Raw genomic sequence first — 19382 nt, 5'->3', positions numbered from 1 at the left:
CAATCTTCTAGCTAGACATAAAGTTCTCCAAGTCCCCACCGACTCAGGAGCCCAGCGGGCTTTGCCTAGTTGATGTTGCGCTGGGGTCGCAGGCAGAGCTGTCCGTCAGTCCCGCAAGTCCACACTCTTCAGCCGTTGGGTGGAGCAGGGGGCGGTGCCTCTCGGGGAGGCTCGGTCCAGGCGGGAGCCCACAGGGCGGGGTTGGGCTCAGGCATGGTGGGCTGTAGATCCTGAGCCCTGCCCCGTGGGGAAGCACTGAGGCCCCGTGAGAATTCAAGCATGGTGTAGTTGGGCTGGCAGTACTGGGGGACCTGGCGCACCCTCCTCAGCTCCTGGCCCGGGTGCTAAGTCCCTCACTGCCCGGGGCTGGCGGTGCCAGATGCCCGGTCCAAGTGTGGGGCCCGCCAAGCCCATGCCCACCTGGAACTCTCTGTGAGCGCCGTGCACTGCCCCTGTTCCCACCTGTGCCTCTCACTCCACACCTCCCCACAAGCAGAGGGAGCTGGCTCCAGCCTCAGCCAGCCCAGAAGGCGCTCCCACAGTGCAGTGGCGGGCTGAAGGACTCCTCAAGTACTACCAGAGTGGACATAGGCTGAGGAGGCGCCGAGAGTGAGGGCTGCTAGTGCACTGTCACCTCTCATGATGTTTGTCACAAAGTCTTCAGTAATGCTACAACCATTGCAAATCATTGGAGAACCCATAATGAAGAGAGATCTTACAAGTGTAATAAACGTGGCAAATTTTTCAGACACAGTTCATACATTGCAGTTCATCAGCAAACTCATACCGCAGAGAAACCTTACAAATACCATGACTGTGGCAGGGTCTTCAGTCAAACTTCATCCTATGCAAAACAGGAGAATTCATACAGAAGAGAAAGCTCACAACTGTGGTGATTGTGGCAGAGCGTTAACTTCATGTTCACACCTCATTAGACATCAGAGAATCCATACTGTACAGAAATCTTACAAATGTCATCAGTGTGGCAAAGGCTTCAGTCCGAGGTCACTCGGACTGTCAGTAGGAAATTAAATATTTCAAACATCAAATATTTCAAATTTAAAGCTACAGACTTTTAAATAATTCTGAGCCTTGAGAGGAACATGGTCATGCAACCTGAGTCCAGTGGCATGCAGGCTCAACTTCTACATGTTTTCCTGACCAGGCACGGTGGCTCACACCTGTAATCCCAGCACTTTGGGAGACTGAGGTGGGCGGATCACCTGATGTCAGGAATTATAAACCAGCCTGGCCAACATGGGGAAACCCCGTCCCTACTGAAAACACAAAGCCATTAGCTGGGCATGGTGGTGCACACCTGTATTTTCAGCTACTTGGGAGGCTGAGGCAGGAGAACTGCTTGAATCCAGGACGTGGAGGTTGTAGTTAGCCGAGATCGTGCCACTGTACTCTAGCCTGGGCAACAGAGCAGGACTCCGTACCAAAATAAAACAAAACAAAACAAAATGTGCTATACAATTGAGTTTCCTAATATCAATTAAAAATTTTTTCATGTAAATAAGAAAGCTAAGCAGTCCCAGAGATAAGACCTCCTGGCATCATTGTCCCTTCTTACAGAGTGATAATGTAACTTTCCTTGAAGTGTATCAGTCTGTCACCAATCAAGCTACTGCAACCTATGCATTGGACTTGAATGGAAAAAGTGGTGATTCTGCTAAAGCTTCTCATCTTTCCTTATCTGTGTGAAATATTAATGTCTCTACTTCGGAACACTGACCCCATTCATTTGGAGTTGAGGTTTCCAGGTGGCTATTCTCATGTTTTGTGTTCAAATAAACTCTATAATTAATAATTGTCAGGCCTCTGAGCCCAAACCAAGCCATTGCATCCCCTGTGACTTGCACGTATATGCCCAGATGGCCTGAAGTAACTGAAGAATCACAAAAGAAGTGAAAATGCCCTGTCCCTGCCTTAGCTGATGACATTCCACCACAAAAAAAGTGAAAATGGCCAGTCCTTTCCTTAAGTGATGACATTACCTTCTGAAATTCCTTTTCCTGGCTCATCCTGGCTCAAAAGCTCCCCCACTGAGCACCTTGTGACCCCCACCACTCCTGCCTGCCAGAGAACAACCTCCTTTGACTGTAATTTTCCTTTACCTACCCAAATCCTATAAAATGGCCCCACCCTTATCTCCCTTCGCTGACTCTCTTTTCAGACTCAGCCCGCCTGCACCCAGGTGATTAAAAAGCTTTATTGCTCACACAAAGCCTGTTTGGTGGTCTCTTCAAATGGACACGCATGACAATAATGTATTCTAAATTTTATTATTTCCTGCTGATATCAGTTTCTGTGGTATTGTAGGAGCCTCACCAGAGAGGGCACCTGTCGCCATGTTGTAAAACTCACATTTGTCAAAAAGACATGGGTTAGGGTTTCTCCCCCTCCCTCTGGATGAAGCTAATTAGCTGACACAGATAGTCACCTCCATTACCAAGTAGAGCCAGGATGAACTATGTGTGATCAAGGGTGTTGTCAAGTCCTCTTCCCTGAGGACTGATTGGTGTTTATCTTGAAAACATGAACTTGGGTTGTACAGAACAGTTAAGTTTCTTTCTCTCTTTTCAACCTCTCAACTGTTCTCTGTTTCCCATCACATTCTGGTATAAGGCTTATTTATTAATAAAACAGTTTTTATTTCTTTCGCTGTTATCGTCATGAAGATGATATCTCATTTAAGGGAAGATTTTTTAGTTTTCAATTATATTTTCTCAACATTTAAAAGTGAAGTGAAGGGTATTTCTTGGGCCAGGCACAGTGGCTCACTCCTGTAATAACAGCATTTCAGGAGGCCGAGGCAGGCAGATCACTTCAAGTCAGGAGTTTGAGACCAGCCTGACCAACATGGTGAAAACCCGTCTTTACAAAAAAATACAAAAATTAGCAGGGTGTGGTGGCGCGCGCCTATAATGCCAGCTATTCCGGAGGCCGAGGCAGGAGAATCGCTTGAACCCAGGAGGCAGAGGCTGCACTGAGCCGAGATCTAGCCACTACACTCCAACCTGGGCGACAGAGAAATACTCTGTCTCAAAAAAAAAAAAAAAAAAAAAAAAGGAAAAGAAAAGAAAGAAAAGAAATTTAAAAAGAAAGTAATAGATCTCTTCCACAAATGTGCTAGGACAATTAACTGAATAACCACATGGAAAAGAATAATGTTGGATCCCTATCTCACACAATCAAAATTTTATTTTAAAAATTAAAAGAGACAAGGAAGGGATCCCTGCGGGAGGTGTGACTTTGTCGCCCAGGCTGGCCTGGACCCCCAGGCTCAGCGATCCTCCCGCCCCTGGGTCCTCAGGCTCCTGCCCACCCGGCCGCATCCCTGCTGTGTTTAAGCAGCAGGTGGTGACCTCACTCCTCCCTGGCCTGAGCCCTCCATGGCACATCCCATGCAGGGGTCCTCGGGAAGTCTCTGAAACTGAGCACAGGGTGAACTCTCCCTTCTGAGTGAATGGAGAGTAGAAAGGGAGAGGATTTCTATTCTGTTCTCTGGGCCGTCAGCATGAAATTGTACGTTCTGCCCAGGCAGGGTTTTGCATTTCACATTCTAGTTTGCAACCCCGTTCCAGACAATTCCAGGGCTTTTGAATCTTGCTTCAGCCTTCCTGACCTCTCTGGCATCCAAAGTCCCAAAAATAGAGTCGCTGGGAGCGAGGCTGAGGGACCTGTCCCGCCCCGGCCCCGCCCTCTGCTGGTTCTAAAGGGGAGGTCTCTCCGCCTGGGGCCCCACCTCTACCTTGCTCAGGCCCAGCCCACTTTCTCGTTGGCTCCACCCAGGCCTGGTTTTAGTCCTGTGCGCACAGATGCGCGCAGACCAGGAAGCAGATCCCCTGGAGTGAAAATCGCGCCGCCGCGGTGAGTTTTGCTCTGTGTTGTATTAAGTGTGCACTCTGCAGGTCCCCAGCACTTCCGCACCTGGGACATGGGGTCCCCGCAGACCTGTGAATTCTCGCCTATCTTCCTTCAACCGGAGAAAATGCGGACATTCCTCTGGGAATTCGGAAGTCGCTTCCTTTTGTGCTTAAAGTCGACCTGAGGCTGTTCCCGTCTCCGGTCTTCTGCTACAGGGCGATGTATACACTTCCTATCGCGTAGTTTTTGTGCTCAAAACCGTTTTTTAACTCCTCCCTCCCCGCGCTTTTCAAAGTCCTCACCCGAGATGTGTATTTCCGACCTGGGCGCCTCCCAGCCTCACCCTTGAAGGCCCCTGAAGCGCAAACGCCTCGACCCCAGTCTCGGGGAGGCCACCTTCTCTGCCTGGTGCTGGGATATTGTGGACCCCACCCTTGTACGAAGGCGTCGTCACAGCCCACCTCCCGCCTCATGCTGGGCCCTGCTGCACCCCAAGTCTCCCCTTAGCAGTCACCGCTTCTCCTGAGCCTGCGTTGGGGAGGAGCCCGGAGCCTGTCCTGTGACACGGGGTGTTCTTGCCTGCCCAGCTCCAGCCGCTGAAAAATGAGCTTCTCCGGGATGCAGGCGTTTTACTCCAAACTCTCCTGTGATTGTGTGGGCCAAAAGGATCAGGAGACAGAGAGAGGGACTGAGAGAGCAGTAGAAAACCTGCGACAGGCCGGGCGCGGTGGCTCAAGCCTGTAATCCCAGCACTTTGGGAGGCGGAGACGGGCGGATCACGAAGTCAGGAGATCGAGACCATCCTGGCCAACCCGGTGAAACCCCGTCTCTACTAAAAATACACACAAAAAAAACTAGCCGGGCGAGGTGGCGGGCGCCTGTAGTCCCAGCTACTCGGGAGGCGGAGGCAGGAGAATGGCGTAAACCCGGGAGGCAGAGCTTGCAGTGAGCTGAGATCCGGCCATTGCACTCCAGCTTGGGCGACAGAGCGAGACTCCGTCTCAAAAAAAAAAAAAAAAAACCTGCGACAGAGAAAAGCAGAAAGACCCATAACAGATAGCAAAGTAGAGGATGGTGAGGGATTTGTGAAGAGACAGCAAAAGTGAAAATAAAAAAGATAAGAAAGCAGGAGGAGAAATGTAGAGAAAAGCTACAAGAGATAGCAAAAGTGGGGAAAAAAAGAAAAAAAGAAAAGAAAGTGGAGGAGAAAAGCAACCGGAGAAATGTAGAGAAAATCTAGCTGTACAGAGAGATGATGGACGACAGCAAGGTACAGAGGGGCAGCAAAGAGGGAGGCTCATCAGAGTGAGGGAGAGGAGGAGGGATTTGGAGCCAGGGCAGACAGAGCACAGTGGTGCTGGTGGCAAAGAGAACAGAGGGAGAATCACAGCAGGGAGGACACCTGGGGATCTGGGGTGCCAGAGAGTGGGGACGGGGGTATAACAGGGAAGACGGAATTTAACAGGGAGAGCAGAGGAGGAGCAGAGATGGGAGAAGAGGCAGAAATAGATGGAGATTGAGGACGATCTAAAGATTGGGGAGAAGGAGCAACAAGAGGTTAAACAAGATGTGAGGATGGAACCCAGATAATTTTTGTATTTTTAGTAGAGACAGGGTTTCACCATGTTGGCCAAGCTGGTCTTGAACTTCTGACCTCAGGTGATCCACCCGCCTCGACCTCCCAAATTGCTGGGATTACAGGCGTGAGCCACCGCACCTGGCCACCCATGCATTCTTGATTGAAAAAGTTTGCTTATGTCTTAGTTCTACAGCTGACCCTCTTTCCCTGTTTTTTGTTTGTTTGTTTTGAGACGCACTTTCGCTCTTGTTGCCCAGGCTGGAGTGCAATGGAGCGATCTCACGTCACCACAAGCCTTTTTTTTTTTTTTTTTTTTTTTGAGATGGGAGGTCCCCTCTTGTTGCCCAAGCTGGAGTGCAATGATGTGATCTCGGCTCACTGCAACCTCTGACTTTCTCGTTCAAGCAATTCTCCTGCCTCAGCCTCCCTAGTGGCTGGGATTACAGGCATGTACCACCACGCCAGGCTAATTTTGTATTTTTAGTACAGATGGGGTTTCTCCATATTGGTCAGGCTGGTCTCGAACTCCCGACCTTAGATGATCCGCCGGCATCGGCCTCCCAAAGTGCTGGGATTACAGGCATGAGCCACCAAGCCTGGCCTACTCACTGCAACCTTTACCTCCCAGTTTCAAGTGATTGTCCTGCCTTGGCCTTCCTGAGTAGCTGGAATTACAGGCATGCGTCACCACTTCTAGATAATTTTTGTAGTTTTAGTAGAGATGGGATTTCTCCATGTTGGTCAGGCTGGTCTGGAACTCCCAACCTCAGGTGATGCGCCCGCCTCGGCCTCCCAAAGTGCTGGGATTACGGGTGTGAGCCACTGCACATGGCCTCTCTGTTTTCAAGGTCGCTAGCTGTGTCTTTATACTTCTGCATTTTATAAATGTTACTGTAATTTTCTTGTGAGGAAGAATTAAATGTTGGGAATCAGTGGCATCAGAACCTGATAAAAGAAGTTTCTTTATCCCAGGTATGTGAAAGATGCTTCTCTAAGTTTCAAGTATAATTTTGATAAGGCCAGCCCTTTCCATTAGCCCTTCCAGGCCACCATGTCAGAATTCAGGTACATCTTCTCACTCATCTCAGACCTTCTCAGCATAACTCATTGAAAATGTCCCTGTTCTGAGGATATCACAGTGAAATCTAAAGCAGGTCATGTCAGTCCCTGGCAGAGAACCCTCCACCGGTTTCCCGTGTTCCCCAGGACAAAAGTCCAGCTCCTCACTGTGGCTCCACAGCCCTGTGTCCAGGGCCCCTGCCAGTGTCCAGCCTCCTCCTGGGAGCTTGCCCTCCTCTCCCGACTCCCTCTGCCCCAGTCACGTTTGCTTTTCTCTTTTCCCAAACCTCAAAACCCTTCCTGTCTCAGGTTGTTTTCACTGCTCTTACCCTCTGTCCCTAAATGCTCATAGCACTGTCCCCTTCTCCTCCTTCAGGTCTTGGCTCAGAAATGTCTCCCATGCTCTCCCACCCCGATCTGAAGTTCCCTCTGCCTATCAGTCTCTATCACATTACTCAGGTTTTATTATCTCTGCGTCAATCACATCAGAAACACGCTTTTTTTTCTTTTCCCAGAGAGTCTTACTCTGTCCTCCAGGATGTGAATGCAGTCTTGTGATCTTGGCTCACTGTAACCTCTGTCTCCTGAATTCAAGCAATTCTTGTGCCTCAGCCTCCCAGGTAGCTGAGATTACAGGTATGTGCCACCATACCCGGCTAATTTTTGTATTTGTATTTTATTTTATTTTTGAGTCTCACTCTGTTGCCCTGGCTGGAGTCCAGTGGTGCCATCTCGGCTCACTGCGACCTCCACCTCCCAGGTTCAAGTGATCCTGCAACCTCAGCCTCCGGAGTAGCTGGGATTACTGACACCCCACCAAGCCTGGTTACTTTTTGTATTTTTGGTAGATACAGGGTTTCACCATGTTGGCCAGGCTGCTCTCGAACTCCTGACCTCAAATAATCCTCCCACCTCAGCCTTCCAGAGTGCTAGTATTTCAGGTATGAACCATCACGCCCAGCCCAATTTTCGTGTTTTTAGTACAGACAGGGTTTCACCATGTTGGCCAGGCTGGTCTCAAACTCCTGAGTTCTAGTGATCATCCCACTTCAGCCTCCTAAGTAGCTGGGACCAGAGACACACAGACGTGCACCAACCATACGTGGCCAAATTTTTGTATTTTTGGTAGAGATGGGGTTTCCCATGTTGCCCAGGCTGGTCTCAAACTCCTGAGCTCAAGCAATGTACCCACCTTGGCTTCCCAGAGTGCTGGGATGACAGGCATGAACTACCACACCCAGCCTCTGCACGGAGTTTGGTCAGGGCTGGGTCTGTGCCCTGAAGGGGATCTCATTCCAGCCCAGCTCCTCAATCCTGCAGTGTGTGTGTGGGCTTCTCCAGGAGGGAAGTGAGAGTCTTGTAGAAATGTATCATCCCTGGTGCAGTGGGCAGCAGAGGTGACTGTATTTTTTCAGGGTGAGGGCACCTTTGTATGTGTCATTGTGTTACAGGGGGGAAGTGTGTTGATTCTGAGCAATAAACAACATATTTCTAACATTCAGGATTGACTTCTAAAGACTCTTGGTACGTGAGGAAAAAACACAGAAGAGGAAAGCAAAGGGTCAGGGATGGCTGTTCCTCAGGTGAGATGATATTCTCGGTGGATTGTTCTGTCTCTTTCCTTTCAGAAACCCTGGGCCTTGGTGTTGGGAATTTCTCTGAGTCTCAAGTGTCCTCCCTGACAGGTTTGCTCACACTCACCCATGCCTTCCCTCAGTCCCTCTCATCTTGCTCACGGGGTGAGGATCCCGTGGTGTCAGTGCTGTTGGGCAGCAGGGATTGTTCAGGGGCCACATCTGGATGCTCTGTCAGCTCTCTGTGGACCAGGAGTAGAGCAGCTGCCAATGGAAGTCACATATTCGTGTGCTCAAAGTACGTGGTAAATTCTAGAAAAGGAGACCAATAAGGGAAAATCTTTTCTCCCTGATTTTATACTAAATTTTTCAGTAATTGAATGAGTTGCTCTGTTTCTGACTCAAAAAATCTTAGTACTTAGAATGGGAAATTCATACACAGACATGAATGATACAGGGGTTTTATTCCATCATTATTTTAAGAATATGAAGTCAACCTAAATAACAGCAGGAGATTTATTAAACCATTCTTAACAAATTAAGCTGATGGAGACAGTGGTGTTACTGTGGAGAGTCTTGTGAAACAGGTGTTTTTTGTAAAACTGGTTACAATTTTTCTGAAGTATAGGAGCAGTACTTCCAGCTGCCAAAGTATCCTTTTCCACCAAAATGAGGTCCTCTTCAGTTAAACAAAACTTGCTACTTTTTATATTTTTAAAACCTTTATATATATACACATATACACACACATATATACATACACACACATATATACACATGTATGTATTTTGAAAATATTGCATACTTTGAAAATCTGGGACAAATGACAACACTTTGTATTAACATGTAGTTTTTTGTGAGTGTGTGTAGGTTTTATTATTTTTTGAACATATACAAAATAGAGTTTTGTACTTTAATTAATCTTATTTTCATGTATTTTATTTTATTTTGAGATGGAGTCTTCCTTTGTTACCGAGGCTGGGATGCCTTGGCGCAATCGTAGCTCACTGAAATCCCCACCATCAGAGTCAAGCCATCCTCCCACCTCAGCCTTCCAAGTAGTTGGGACAACAGGTGCCTGCCACCATGCCCAGCTAATTATTTACTTCTAACATAAGAAATTCATACTGAGAGGGTATCCTGACCTCTTCAAAAAGTGTAATCAAACACCAGTGGGAAGACATTATGTGGTGGAAAATCCCTCGCTTGGATTTGTCAGAACATTCCTACAATTGAATCCATGCTTTCTCCTCTCTCGTCTTCTCATTTTCTGTAGAGCTAAGAACTTCTCCCATAGCCATTTGGTTAAAATGTGTTTTCATTTCAGGGTCTACTGACATTCAGGGATGTGGCCATAGAATTCTCTCAGGAGGAGTGGAAATGTCTGGACCCTGCTCAGAGGACTTTATACAGAGACGTGATGGTGGAGAATTACAGGAACCTGGTCTCCCTGGGTGAGGATAACTTCCCTCCAGAGGTGGGGATGTGCCCTTTTGTATCTTTGTATTTTCTCTTGTTGCCTCCTGGGAGCTGCATCCTTGCTTGACTAATGTGGAAGTCATGTTGATTTTGAAATGAAAAGCTTCATGATGTAGCTTCTGGACTTTCACTGTCCCCTTTGTTTAGATGTTTTGCATTCTTCATGATAGCTCAGGAGGGGTTCCAGAGTAAAGTAAGCATAAAACCTTATGGCAGACCAGGCATGGTGGCTCACGCCTGTCATCTCAGCACCTTGGGAGTCTGAGGCGTGTGGATCACTTCAGGTCAGGAGTTCAAGATCAGCCTGGCCAACATGGAGAAATCCCATCTCTACTAAAAACACAAAAATTAGCCAGGTGTGGTAGTGCATGCCTGTAATCCCAGCTCCTAGAAAGGCTGACAAAAGAGAATCGCTTGATCCCGGCAGGCCAAGGTTCCAGTGAGCTGAGAACACACCACTGCACTCCAGCCCGTGTGACAGAGCAAGACTGTGTCTCACAAAACAAAAACAAAAACAAAAACAAAACCTTCTGGCATACTTTAAAGATATCCAGTTCCCTGTTTGCTTCTCCTGTGCTGTCAATTCAGTAGTTCTTGGAAGAGAGCTCGATGTCCACATATTACATACAATGCTCCCCAAGCATTCAGAGGGAGGCAGTCAGTGGAGCAGTCAGTGAAATATTTTCCTAGATCATCTGCAGTGTCTTCTTTCCTACTGAAACATAGGGCTGGGACTCTGGAAAAGCTCCAGCACGTCACAGTACTTTTTTTTTTTTTTTTTTTTTTTTTTTTGAGACGGAGTCTCGCTCAGCCCAGGCTGGAGTGCAGTGGCGCGATCTCAGCTCACTGCAAGCTCCGCTTCCTGGGTTCACGCCATTCTCCTGCCTCAGCCTCCCGAGTAGCTGGGACTACAGGCGCCCGCCACCGTGCCTGGCTAATTTTTTGTATTTTTAGTAGAGATGGGGTTTCACCATGGTCTCGATCTCCTGACCTTTTGATCCGCCCGCCTCAGCCTCCCAAAGTGCTGGGATTACAGGCGTGAGCCACTGCGCCCGGCCAGTACTTTCTTTTTATAAGCAGGAATCTCTTGCTGACCTGCTGTCTCCATGTTGGAGCGAGAAAAAGAGCCCTGGACTGTGGAGAGTGAAGTAAATATAGCAATAAAATCCAGCTGGGTGGGAATGTATTACAGGCGTAAAGGCAGGTAAGAGCTCAGATGGGCAGAGTGGAAGCTCCACCTTCCAATAGTGTGTGGGGAAACTCTGCAAGTGGGAGAATTCTGTGGGAAAAGGAAAGTTTCTATCCTGAGATCTCTGAAATAACATCTTTATTTGCCCCCTCTTATCCCTCTGCTCTTCCTTTCTTTTTCTTATTTTATGAAAGAGTCTCACTCTGTTGCCCCAGCTACAGTGCAGTGGTATGATCTTGGCTAACAGCAGCCTCTACCTCCCAGGCTCAAAGGATTTTTATGTCCCAGCTTCCTGAGTAGCTGGGACTGCAGGCACTCACCACCATGCCCAGGTGATTTTTGTGTTTTCAGTAGAGACAGGGTTTCATCATGTTGGCCAGTCTGGTCTCAAGTGATCCACCTGCTTTGGCTTCCCAAAGTGTGGGCCTAAGATTACCTAGTTGCTGAGGCAAGAGACTGAAGGCACAAACTGTTTCAGTATAATAAAGAAAATAGTTAGAATAAGAATAATAATATAAATTAGATATAGAGATGATCATGGCAATTGTCAATCATTATTGTAAACATTATTGATCATTAGCTTTTAATATTACTCTTTGTTGCATTACTAATATAACCTAGGACTAGCTGGCAGGTATAGGGTCAGGTGCTGAAGGGACATTGTGAGAAGTGACCTAGAAGGCAAGAGGTGAGCTTTCTGTCACACCCGCATAAAGGCCACTTGAGGGCTCCTTGGTGAAGCAGTCGCGCCAGTGTCTGGGAAGGCCCCCGTTACTCAGCAGACTATGAAAGGGAGTCTCCTTTCCTTGGAGGAGTAAGGGAATGCTCTGCTCTTCCAGCTTCTTGTGGAAGGCTGGATATTATCCAGGCCTGCCCGCAGTCGTCCTGAGGCCTAAACGCCTCCCTGTGGCGCTGTGCTTCAATGGTCACACTCTTTGTCCACTTTCATGCTCCTCCCATACTCCTGGTTCCTCTTTGAAGTTCATAGTAGATAGCGGTAGAATAAGCAGTGAAAGTCTTTTTTTTTTTTTTTTTTTTTGAGACGGAGTCTGGCTCTGTCGCCCAGGCTGGAGTGCAGTGGCAGGATCTCAGCTCACTGCAAGCTCCGCCTCCCGGGTTTACGCCATTCTCCTGCCTCAGCCTCCGGAGTAGCTGGGACTACAGGCGCCCGCCACCTCGCCCGGCTAGTTTTTTGTATTTTTAGTAGAGACGGGGTTTCACCGTGTTCGCCAGGATGGTCTCGATCTCCTGACCTCGTGATCCGCCCGTCTCGGCCTCCCAAAGTGCTGGGATTACAGGCTTGAGCCACCGCGCCCGGCCGTGAAAGTCTTAAAGTCTTTGATCTTTCTTAAAAGTGCATAGAAGAAAACGCCGATGTATGCTGGCTTCTTTCTCTCTACTTTGGCTACATAAGAGGTAAGAGCCCACTGTCCTCTGATCACGTGACTTGCTTCACCTTGTCAATCACTTAGAAGATTCACCCTCCTTACCCTGCCCCTTGTCTTGTATGCAATAAACATTAGAGTGCCCAGCCGTTTCGGCTGCTACGGGTCTCGGCGTCTTGATGGTAGTGGTCCCCCGGCCCAGATGTTTTCTCTTTATCTCTTTGTCTTGAGTCTTTATTTATTACAGCCTCTCATCTCCACACACGGGGAGAACACCCGGTAAGCTCCGTAGGGCTGGACCCTACACCAAAGCGCTGGGATTACAGGCGCCAGCCGCCATGCACAACTATTGTTATTATGTTAAATAGTTTTGTCTTTTAGTTCTCTGTAAACATGTAAGTGGCTTAAGCATGATTCCAGTGTGAATATAACAACCACGTTAGTGTCCATTTCTTTCTTTTTTTTTTTTTTTAGTCGGAGTCTCGCTCTGTCGCCCAGGTTGGAGTGCAGTGGCGCGATCTTGGCTCACTGCAAGGTCCGCCTCCAGGGTTCACGCCATTCTCCTGCCTCAGCCTCCTGAGTAGCTGGGACTACAGGCACCCGCCACCACGCCAAGCTATTTTTTTTTTTTTTTGTATTTTTGGTAGAGACGGGGTTTCACTGTGGTCTCGATCACGTATACCTCGTGATATACCCACCTTGGCCTCCCAAAGTGCTGGGATTACAGGTGTGAGCCACCGTGCCTGGTTGTGCCCATTTCTTTCAGTAAACAGAAGTTAAGTGTGTTGTATAAATAAAATAAAAAGGCATGAAAAACACTGTACTTATATATTACCAGAAATGCGACATACACAGAAATAATTCTGACAAAAATAAAAATAGTTATAGAGGAGTAGTAGTTTTGGGAAGTGGTTATTGTTGCAGGTATGTTAAAGATCTTAAAGTTATAGCATAATAATGAAACTTAAACTTTTCATAACCTGGCCAGGTGTAGTGGCTCATGCGTATAATTCCAGCACTTTGGGAGGCCGAGGTGGTGTTGAAATCCAGCCTGGTTGCCGGGCGCGGTGGCTCAAGCCTGTAATCCCAGCACTTTGGGAGGCCGAGACGGGCGGATCACGAGGTCAGGAGATCGAGACCATCCTGGCTAACCCGGTGAAACCCCGTCTCTACTAAAAATACAAAAAACTAGCCGGGCGAGGTGGCGGGCGCCTGTAGTCCCAGCTACTCCGGAGGCTGAGGCAGGAGAATGGCGTAAACCCGGAAGGCGGAGCTTGCAGTGAGCTGAGATCCGGCCACTGCAGTCCAGCCCGGGCTACAGAGCAAGACTCCGTCTCAAAAAAAAAAAAAAAAAAAAAAAAAAAAAAAAAAAGAAATCCAGCCTGGCTAACATGGCGAAACTTCATCTGTACTAAAATTACAAAAATTATCCAGGCACAGTAGTGGGTGGCAGTAATCCCAGCTACTCAGGTGACTGAGGCACGAGAGTTGTTTGAACCCGGGAGGTGGAGGTTGCAGTGAGCTGAGATTGCATCTTTGCACTCCAACACGGGAGACAGAGTAAGACCCTATCTCAAAAAAAAAAGTTTCATAACCTGCAAAAACTACTTCTCTAGAACTTTTTAAATTTTTGTCAAAATGATTTCTGTGTATGTTGCATTTCTGGTAACATATATGTAGTGTTTTTTCATGCCTTTTTATTTTAAATAATATTTAAAAAGTTTAGTTCTGAACAAAAGGTACACATATGTCAGTTTCTATATCTGTCCTGTTATTAATTAATTTATGTATTTATGAGACAGAGTTTTGCTGTTGTTGCCCATGCTGAAGTGCAATGCTGCAATCTCAGCTCACCACCACAACCTCCACCTCCAACCAATTCTCCTGCCTCAGCCTCCTGAGTAGCTGGGATTGCAAACATGCGCCACTACACCCAGCTAATTTTGTATTTTTAGTAGAGGAAGGGTTTCTCCTTGTTGGTCACGCTGGTCTTGAACACCTGACCTCAGGTTGTCCACCTGGCTCGTCCTCCCAAAGTGCTGGGATTACAGGTGTGAACCACGATGCCCGGCCTGTTTTTTTTTTTTTTTTTTTTTAATTTATCTTTACTGGAGAACTTCATATATGTTTGTGGGTTGGAGTTACTTTTTAGACTTCTTTCATTTCTTTTTTTTTTTTTTGAGACAAAATCTCAGTCTGTCACCCAGTCTAAAGTGTAGTGGTGTGATCTTGGCTCTTGGCTCACTGCAACCCCCACCTCCCAGGTTCTAGCAATTCTCTAGTTTCAGCCCACCAAGTAGCTGAGACTACAGGTGAGTGCCAACATGCTGGGATAATTTTTTGTATTTTTTATTAGAGACGGTGTTTCATCTTGTTAGCCAGGATGGTCTAAATCTGCTGACCTCGTGATCCTTCTGCCACGGCCTCTCAAAATGCTGGGATTACTGGTGTAAGCCATTGTGCCTGGCTCATCTGAAGGTTTTTTTTTTTTTTTTTTTAACACATTAGTGCTCTTAGATGGCTTCAGGGATTGCAAGTTTTACAGTACAGACTCTTAACTTCCTTTGTTTAATAAGATTTGTCAGCTTTTGGTGATGTTGATGATGAGATGCTCCTGTTCCTGTCTCAGTCATTTCACTGTCCTGTCAGAAATAATTTAGACTGGCTGGCTGCCGTGGCTCACACCTCTAATCCCAGCACTTTGGGAGGCCGAGGTGGGTAGATCACTTGAGGTCAGGAGTTTGAGACCAGTCTGGCCAATGTGGTGAAGCATTGAATGTACTAAATGCCAAAAATGGGCCAGGCACAGTGGCTCCCAGTAATCCCAGCAGTTTGGGGGGCTGAGATGGACCAATTACTTGAGGTCAGGAGTTTGAGACAAGCCTGGCCAATATGGTGAAACTCTCTCTACTAAAAATACAAAAATTAGCTGTGCATGGTGGCAGGTGCCTGTAATCCCAGCTACTTGGGAGGCTGAGGCAGGAGAATCACTTGATCTGCACAGCAGGTGGAGGTTGCTGTGAGCCAAGATCACTCCACTGCACTCCAGCCCATGCAACAGAGTGAGACTCTGGGCTGAGGAGGGAGAATCACTTGAGGTAGGAGAATCCTGCCAGTACCCTCCAGCCTGAGTGATAGAGCGTGACTCCATCTCAAAAATAAACAAAAAAGGAAATAGCTTAAACTGAGAGGCTTCAGACACAGAAACTTATTTCTCATGAATTTGGAAAGTGGGAAATCCAAGAGCAAGGTGCCAGCCACATTGGTTCCTGGTGAGAGCCTTTGTCATGGTTTAGCCCAGTCATCTTCCTGCCATGTCCTGACCTGGTGGAAAGAGGAACCATGGTAGAAAGAGCTCTGTAATGTCTCTTCATAAAGGTACTAGTTCTATTAACGAGTTGTAAACACTCACGACTAAATTCTTTCAAAGTCTGCATGTGCAGGAATATCCTATTAAAGAATACCAAATATACCAAAGCTTATTTGAGAAGTAGTTATTTATCTTATTTTTTGAGATGGAGTCTCATCCTGTCTCCCTGTCTGGAGTGCTCTGCCACGATCTTGGCTCACTGCAGCCTCTGCCTTCCAGGTTCAAACGATTCCTGCCTCAGCCACCCAAGTAGCTGGGATTACAGGCACCATCCACCATGCCCAGCTAATGTTTTTGTATTTTTAGTAGATATGGGGTTGCACCATGTTGGCCAGGCTGGTCTCGAACTTCTGACTTCGTGATTCACCCACCTCGGACCTCCAAAGTGCTGGGATTACAGGCATGTGCCACTGTGCCTGGACATTAGTTAATTCTTATTCCTTATAGTGCTGTGTATATTTTTGACCTAATAAATCAGAAAGTAGTGATATTAACATGTATTTCAGCTCTTATGTTGTGTACTGGTGGTAAGTATAAGTTATGACTTTTTTCTTAACGGGGAATTGTTTACAATTCTGCAGGCTGTATACATGTACTTATTATTTTCTGACTTCTTTTATCAAGGGTTACAATATTTCATTAACTGATTTTCATGACTTTACCTGTGAGTTTTCGGTATGTGATATGCAATGTAACTGACACACTCCACTTGTTAATGTCACAAAGTGCTGCCGGGGCGCAGTGGCTCCTGCCTGTAATTTCAGGACACCAGGCATGGTGGTGCATACCTGTAATCCCAGGTACCCAGCAGGCTTAGAAGAGAGACTTGCTTGAACCCAGGAGGCAGAGGCTGCAGTGAACCAAGCTCATGCCATTGCACTCTGGCCTGGGTGACAGAGTGAGACTCCATCTCAAAAAAATAAAAATTCAGGCTGGGCGCGGTGGCTCAAGCCTGTAATACCAGCACTTTGGGAGGCCGAGATGGGCGGATCACTAGGTCAGGAGATCGAGATCATCCTGGCTAACACGGTGAAACCCCGTCTCTACTAAAAAAATACAAAAAACTAGCCGGGTGAGGTGGCGGGCGCCTGTAGTCCCAGCTACTCGGGAGGCTGAGGCAGGAGAATGGCCTAAACCCGGGAGGCAGAGCTTGCAGTGAGATGAGATCCGGCCACTCCGTCTCAAAATAAATAAATAAATAAATAAATAAATAAATAAATAAATAAAAATAAAAATTCAAAAATTTTTTTAAAAAGTCACAAAGTGCCTGTTGCACATGAATATAGGTAATTTTGTAACAGTTATTTAGAAAAATATGGTATTAACATTTTTCTTTTTTGAGATATGGTCTCACTCTGTCACCCAGGGTGGAGTGCAGTGGCACCATCTCAGCTCACCACAATCTTGCCCTCCCGGGTTCAAGCAAATCTCCTGTCTCAGCCTCCCAAGTAGCTTGGATTACAGGTGCCCGCCATCACGCCCGGCTACTTTTTGTATTTTTAGTAGAGAAGGGGTTTTGCCATGTTGGCGAGGCTGGTGTTGAACTCCTGACCTCGGGTAATTTGCCTGCCTCGGTCTCCTAAAGTACTGGGATTACAGGTGTGAGCCATCATGCCGTGCCTTGTTTCTTTTGAGGTGGAGTCTTACTTTTCACCCAGGCTGGAGTGCAGTGGTTCGATGTTGGTACACTGCAACCTTTGCCTCTTGGCTTAAAGCAATTCTTGTGCATTAGCCACTTGAGTAGCTGGGACTACAGGCGTGGGCCACCACACCTGCCTAATTTTTGTAATATTTTCTTCTCAGTGCTATGATTGTTTGACAATATAGAAATTCCATTGTTTTTTATTATCCTTACAAGAGATTATTGTGGATTATTTAAAAATATAATACCTTGTCTGTTTTTTTAGTATTTATTTGTATACAGTAAATACCCTATAAATATGAAGAATATATATTTTTCTCTTCTTTGATGTGACAGTGATATGTTTTTTGCAAACTGTGACACACTTTAGGGTCACAGTGGAAAAATACGGCTTACTTTAGGCTTACACATGTTTGTGCCCTGTCAGTGTTTTGTCATGATATTGGAAAGAGACTTCAGTAAAAATGATTTGAAGAATATGTAATCGCCCATTATTTGTTAAAAAATCTTACCCCTTTTGTGTTCCTAAACTTTGAAGATCATGTTTGGGAAGTTTAAAATAAGTATTGTTTTTTGTGTCATATTTACACATTTCAGTATTGTGTAACTTCTGTACTTAATTGGAAACCTATTGGTGTTTATATTTTGTAGCTATCTCTTCCAAACGCATGATGAAGATGTTCTCATCAACAGGGCAAGGCAATACAGAAGTGATCCACACAGGGACATTGCAAAGACAAGCAAGTCATCACATTGGAGATACTTGCTTCCAGGAAATTGGGAAAGATATTCATGACTTTGTGTTTCAGTGGCAAGAAAATGAAACAAATGGCCATGAAGCACCCACGCCAAAAATAAAAATGTTGACGAGTAGTATAGACCGATATGATCAAAGGCTTGCTGGAAACAAGCCTATTAAAGATCAGCTTAGATCAAGCTTTCATTCTCATCTGCCTGAACTGCACACATTTCAGCCTGAAGGGAAAATTGGCAATCAAGTTGAGAAGCCTATCAATGATGCCTTCTCAGTTTCAGCATCCCAAAGAATTTCCTGTAGGCCCAAAACCCATATTTCTAATAAGTATGGGAAGAATTTCCTTCATTCTTCATTACTCATAGAAAAACAGGAAATACACATGAGAGAAAAATCTTTCCGATGTAATGAGAGTGGCAAAGCCTTTAATCATAGCTCACTCTTTAAAAAACATCAGATAATCCATTTAGGAGACAAACAATATAAGTATGATGTATGTGGCAAGGTCTTTCATCAGAAGTGATACCTTGCATGCCATCATAGATGTCACACTGGTGAGAAACCTTACAAGTGTAATGAGTGTGGCAAGACCTTCAGTCACAATTCAGCCCTCTTAGTTCACAAGGCAATTCATACTGGAGAGAAACCTTACAAGTGTAATGAATGTGGCAAGGTTTTTAATCAACAATCAAACCTTGCACGTCATCATAGACTTCATACTGGAGAGAAACCTCACAAATGTGAAGAATGTGACAAAGTTTTCAGTCGCAAATCACATCTTGAAAGACATAGGAGAATTCATACTGGAGAGAAACCATACAAATGTAAGATTTGTGGCAAGGCTTTCAGACGTGATTCACACCTGGCACAACATATTGTAATTCACACTGGAGAGAAACCTTACAAGTGTAATGACTGTGGCAAGACCTTCGTTCAAAATTCATCTCTTGTGATGCATAAAGTCATTCATACTGGAGAGAAACGTTACAAGTGTAATGAATGTGGCAAAAGTTTTAATCACAAATCAAACCTTGCATGTCATCATAGACTTCATACTGGAGAGAAACCTTACAAGTGTAATGAATGTGGCAAGGTTTTTAATCGAAAATCAAACCTTGAACGTCATCATAGACTTCACACTGAAAAGAAATCTTATAAACGTAATTAATTTGCAAGGTTTTTAGGCAACAATCAAACCTTGCCTGTCATCATAGACTTTATACTGGAGAGAAACTTTACAAATGTGAAGAATGTGACAAAGTTTTCAATTTCAAATCACTCCTTGAAATACATAGGAGAGTTCATACTGAAGAGAAATAATAGAAGTGTAAGGTTTGTGACAAGGTTTTCGGGTGTGAGTCACACCTGGCACAACATACTGGAATTCACACTGGAAAGGAACTGTACAAGTGTAATGAGTGTGGCAAAGCCTTTAGTGGTCAGTTACAAATGTAATGATTGTCACAAAGTCTTCAGTA

General features: G+C 45.9%; 2 protein-coding genes across 2 annotated transcripts in view; both read left to right on the top strand.

The window, feature by feature from the left end:
* Positions 1–2669, top strand: part of LOC103235209 (uncharacterized) — a 28002-nt gene extending 25333 nt beyond the window's left edge. Inside the window, exon 4 of the mRNA XM_073016021.1 lies at positions 877–2669. Within this exon, the coding sequence (XP_072872122.1) occupies positions 877–1032 (156 nt within the window). The 3' untranslated portion in view covers positions 1033–2669. The remainder of the gene's footprint in view (positions 1–876) is intronic.
* A 1048-nt stretch (positions 2670–3717) lies between these two features.
* Positions 3718–19321, top strand: ZNF701 (zinc finger protein 701). The gene is given in 5 exon segments (XM_073016074.1): positions 3718–3876; positions 7027–7147; positions 8014–8094; positions 9413–9539; positions 17802–19321. Coding segments are annotated over 3 exon segments (1413 nt in total). The 5' UTR covers positions 3718–3876; positions 7027–7147; positions 8014–8079; the 3' UTR covers positions 19073–19321.
* The last annotated feature ends 61 nt before the right edge of the window (positions 19322–19382 follow it).

The sequence above is a fragment of the Chlorocebus sabaeus genome, chromosome 6, assembly GCF_047675955.1.
Source record: "Chlorocebus sabaeus isolate Y175 chromosome 6, mChlSab1.0.hap1, whole genome shotgun sequence".
NCBI lineage: Eukaryota > Metazoa > Chordata > Mammalia > Primates > Cercopithecidae > Chlorocebus > Chlorocebus sabaeus.
Note: the sequence above shows the minus strand (reverse complement) of the source record. Positions and strands in the feature narration are given on the sequence as shown.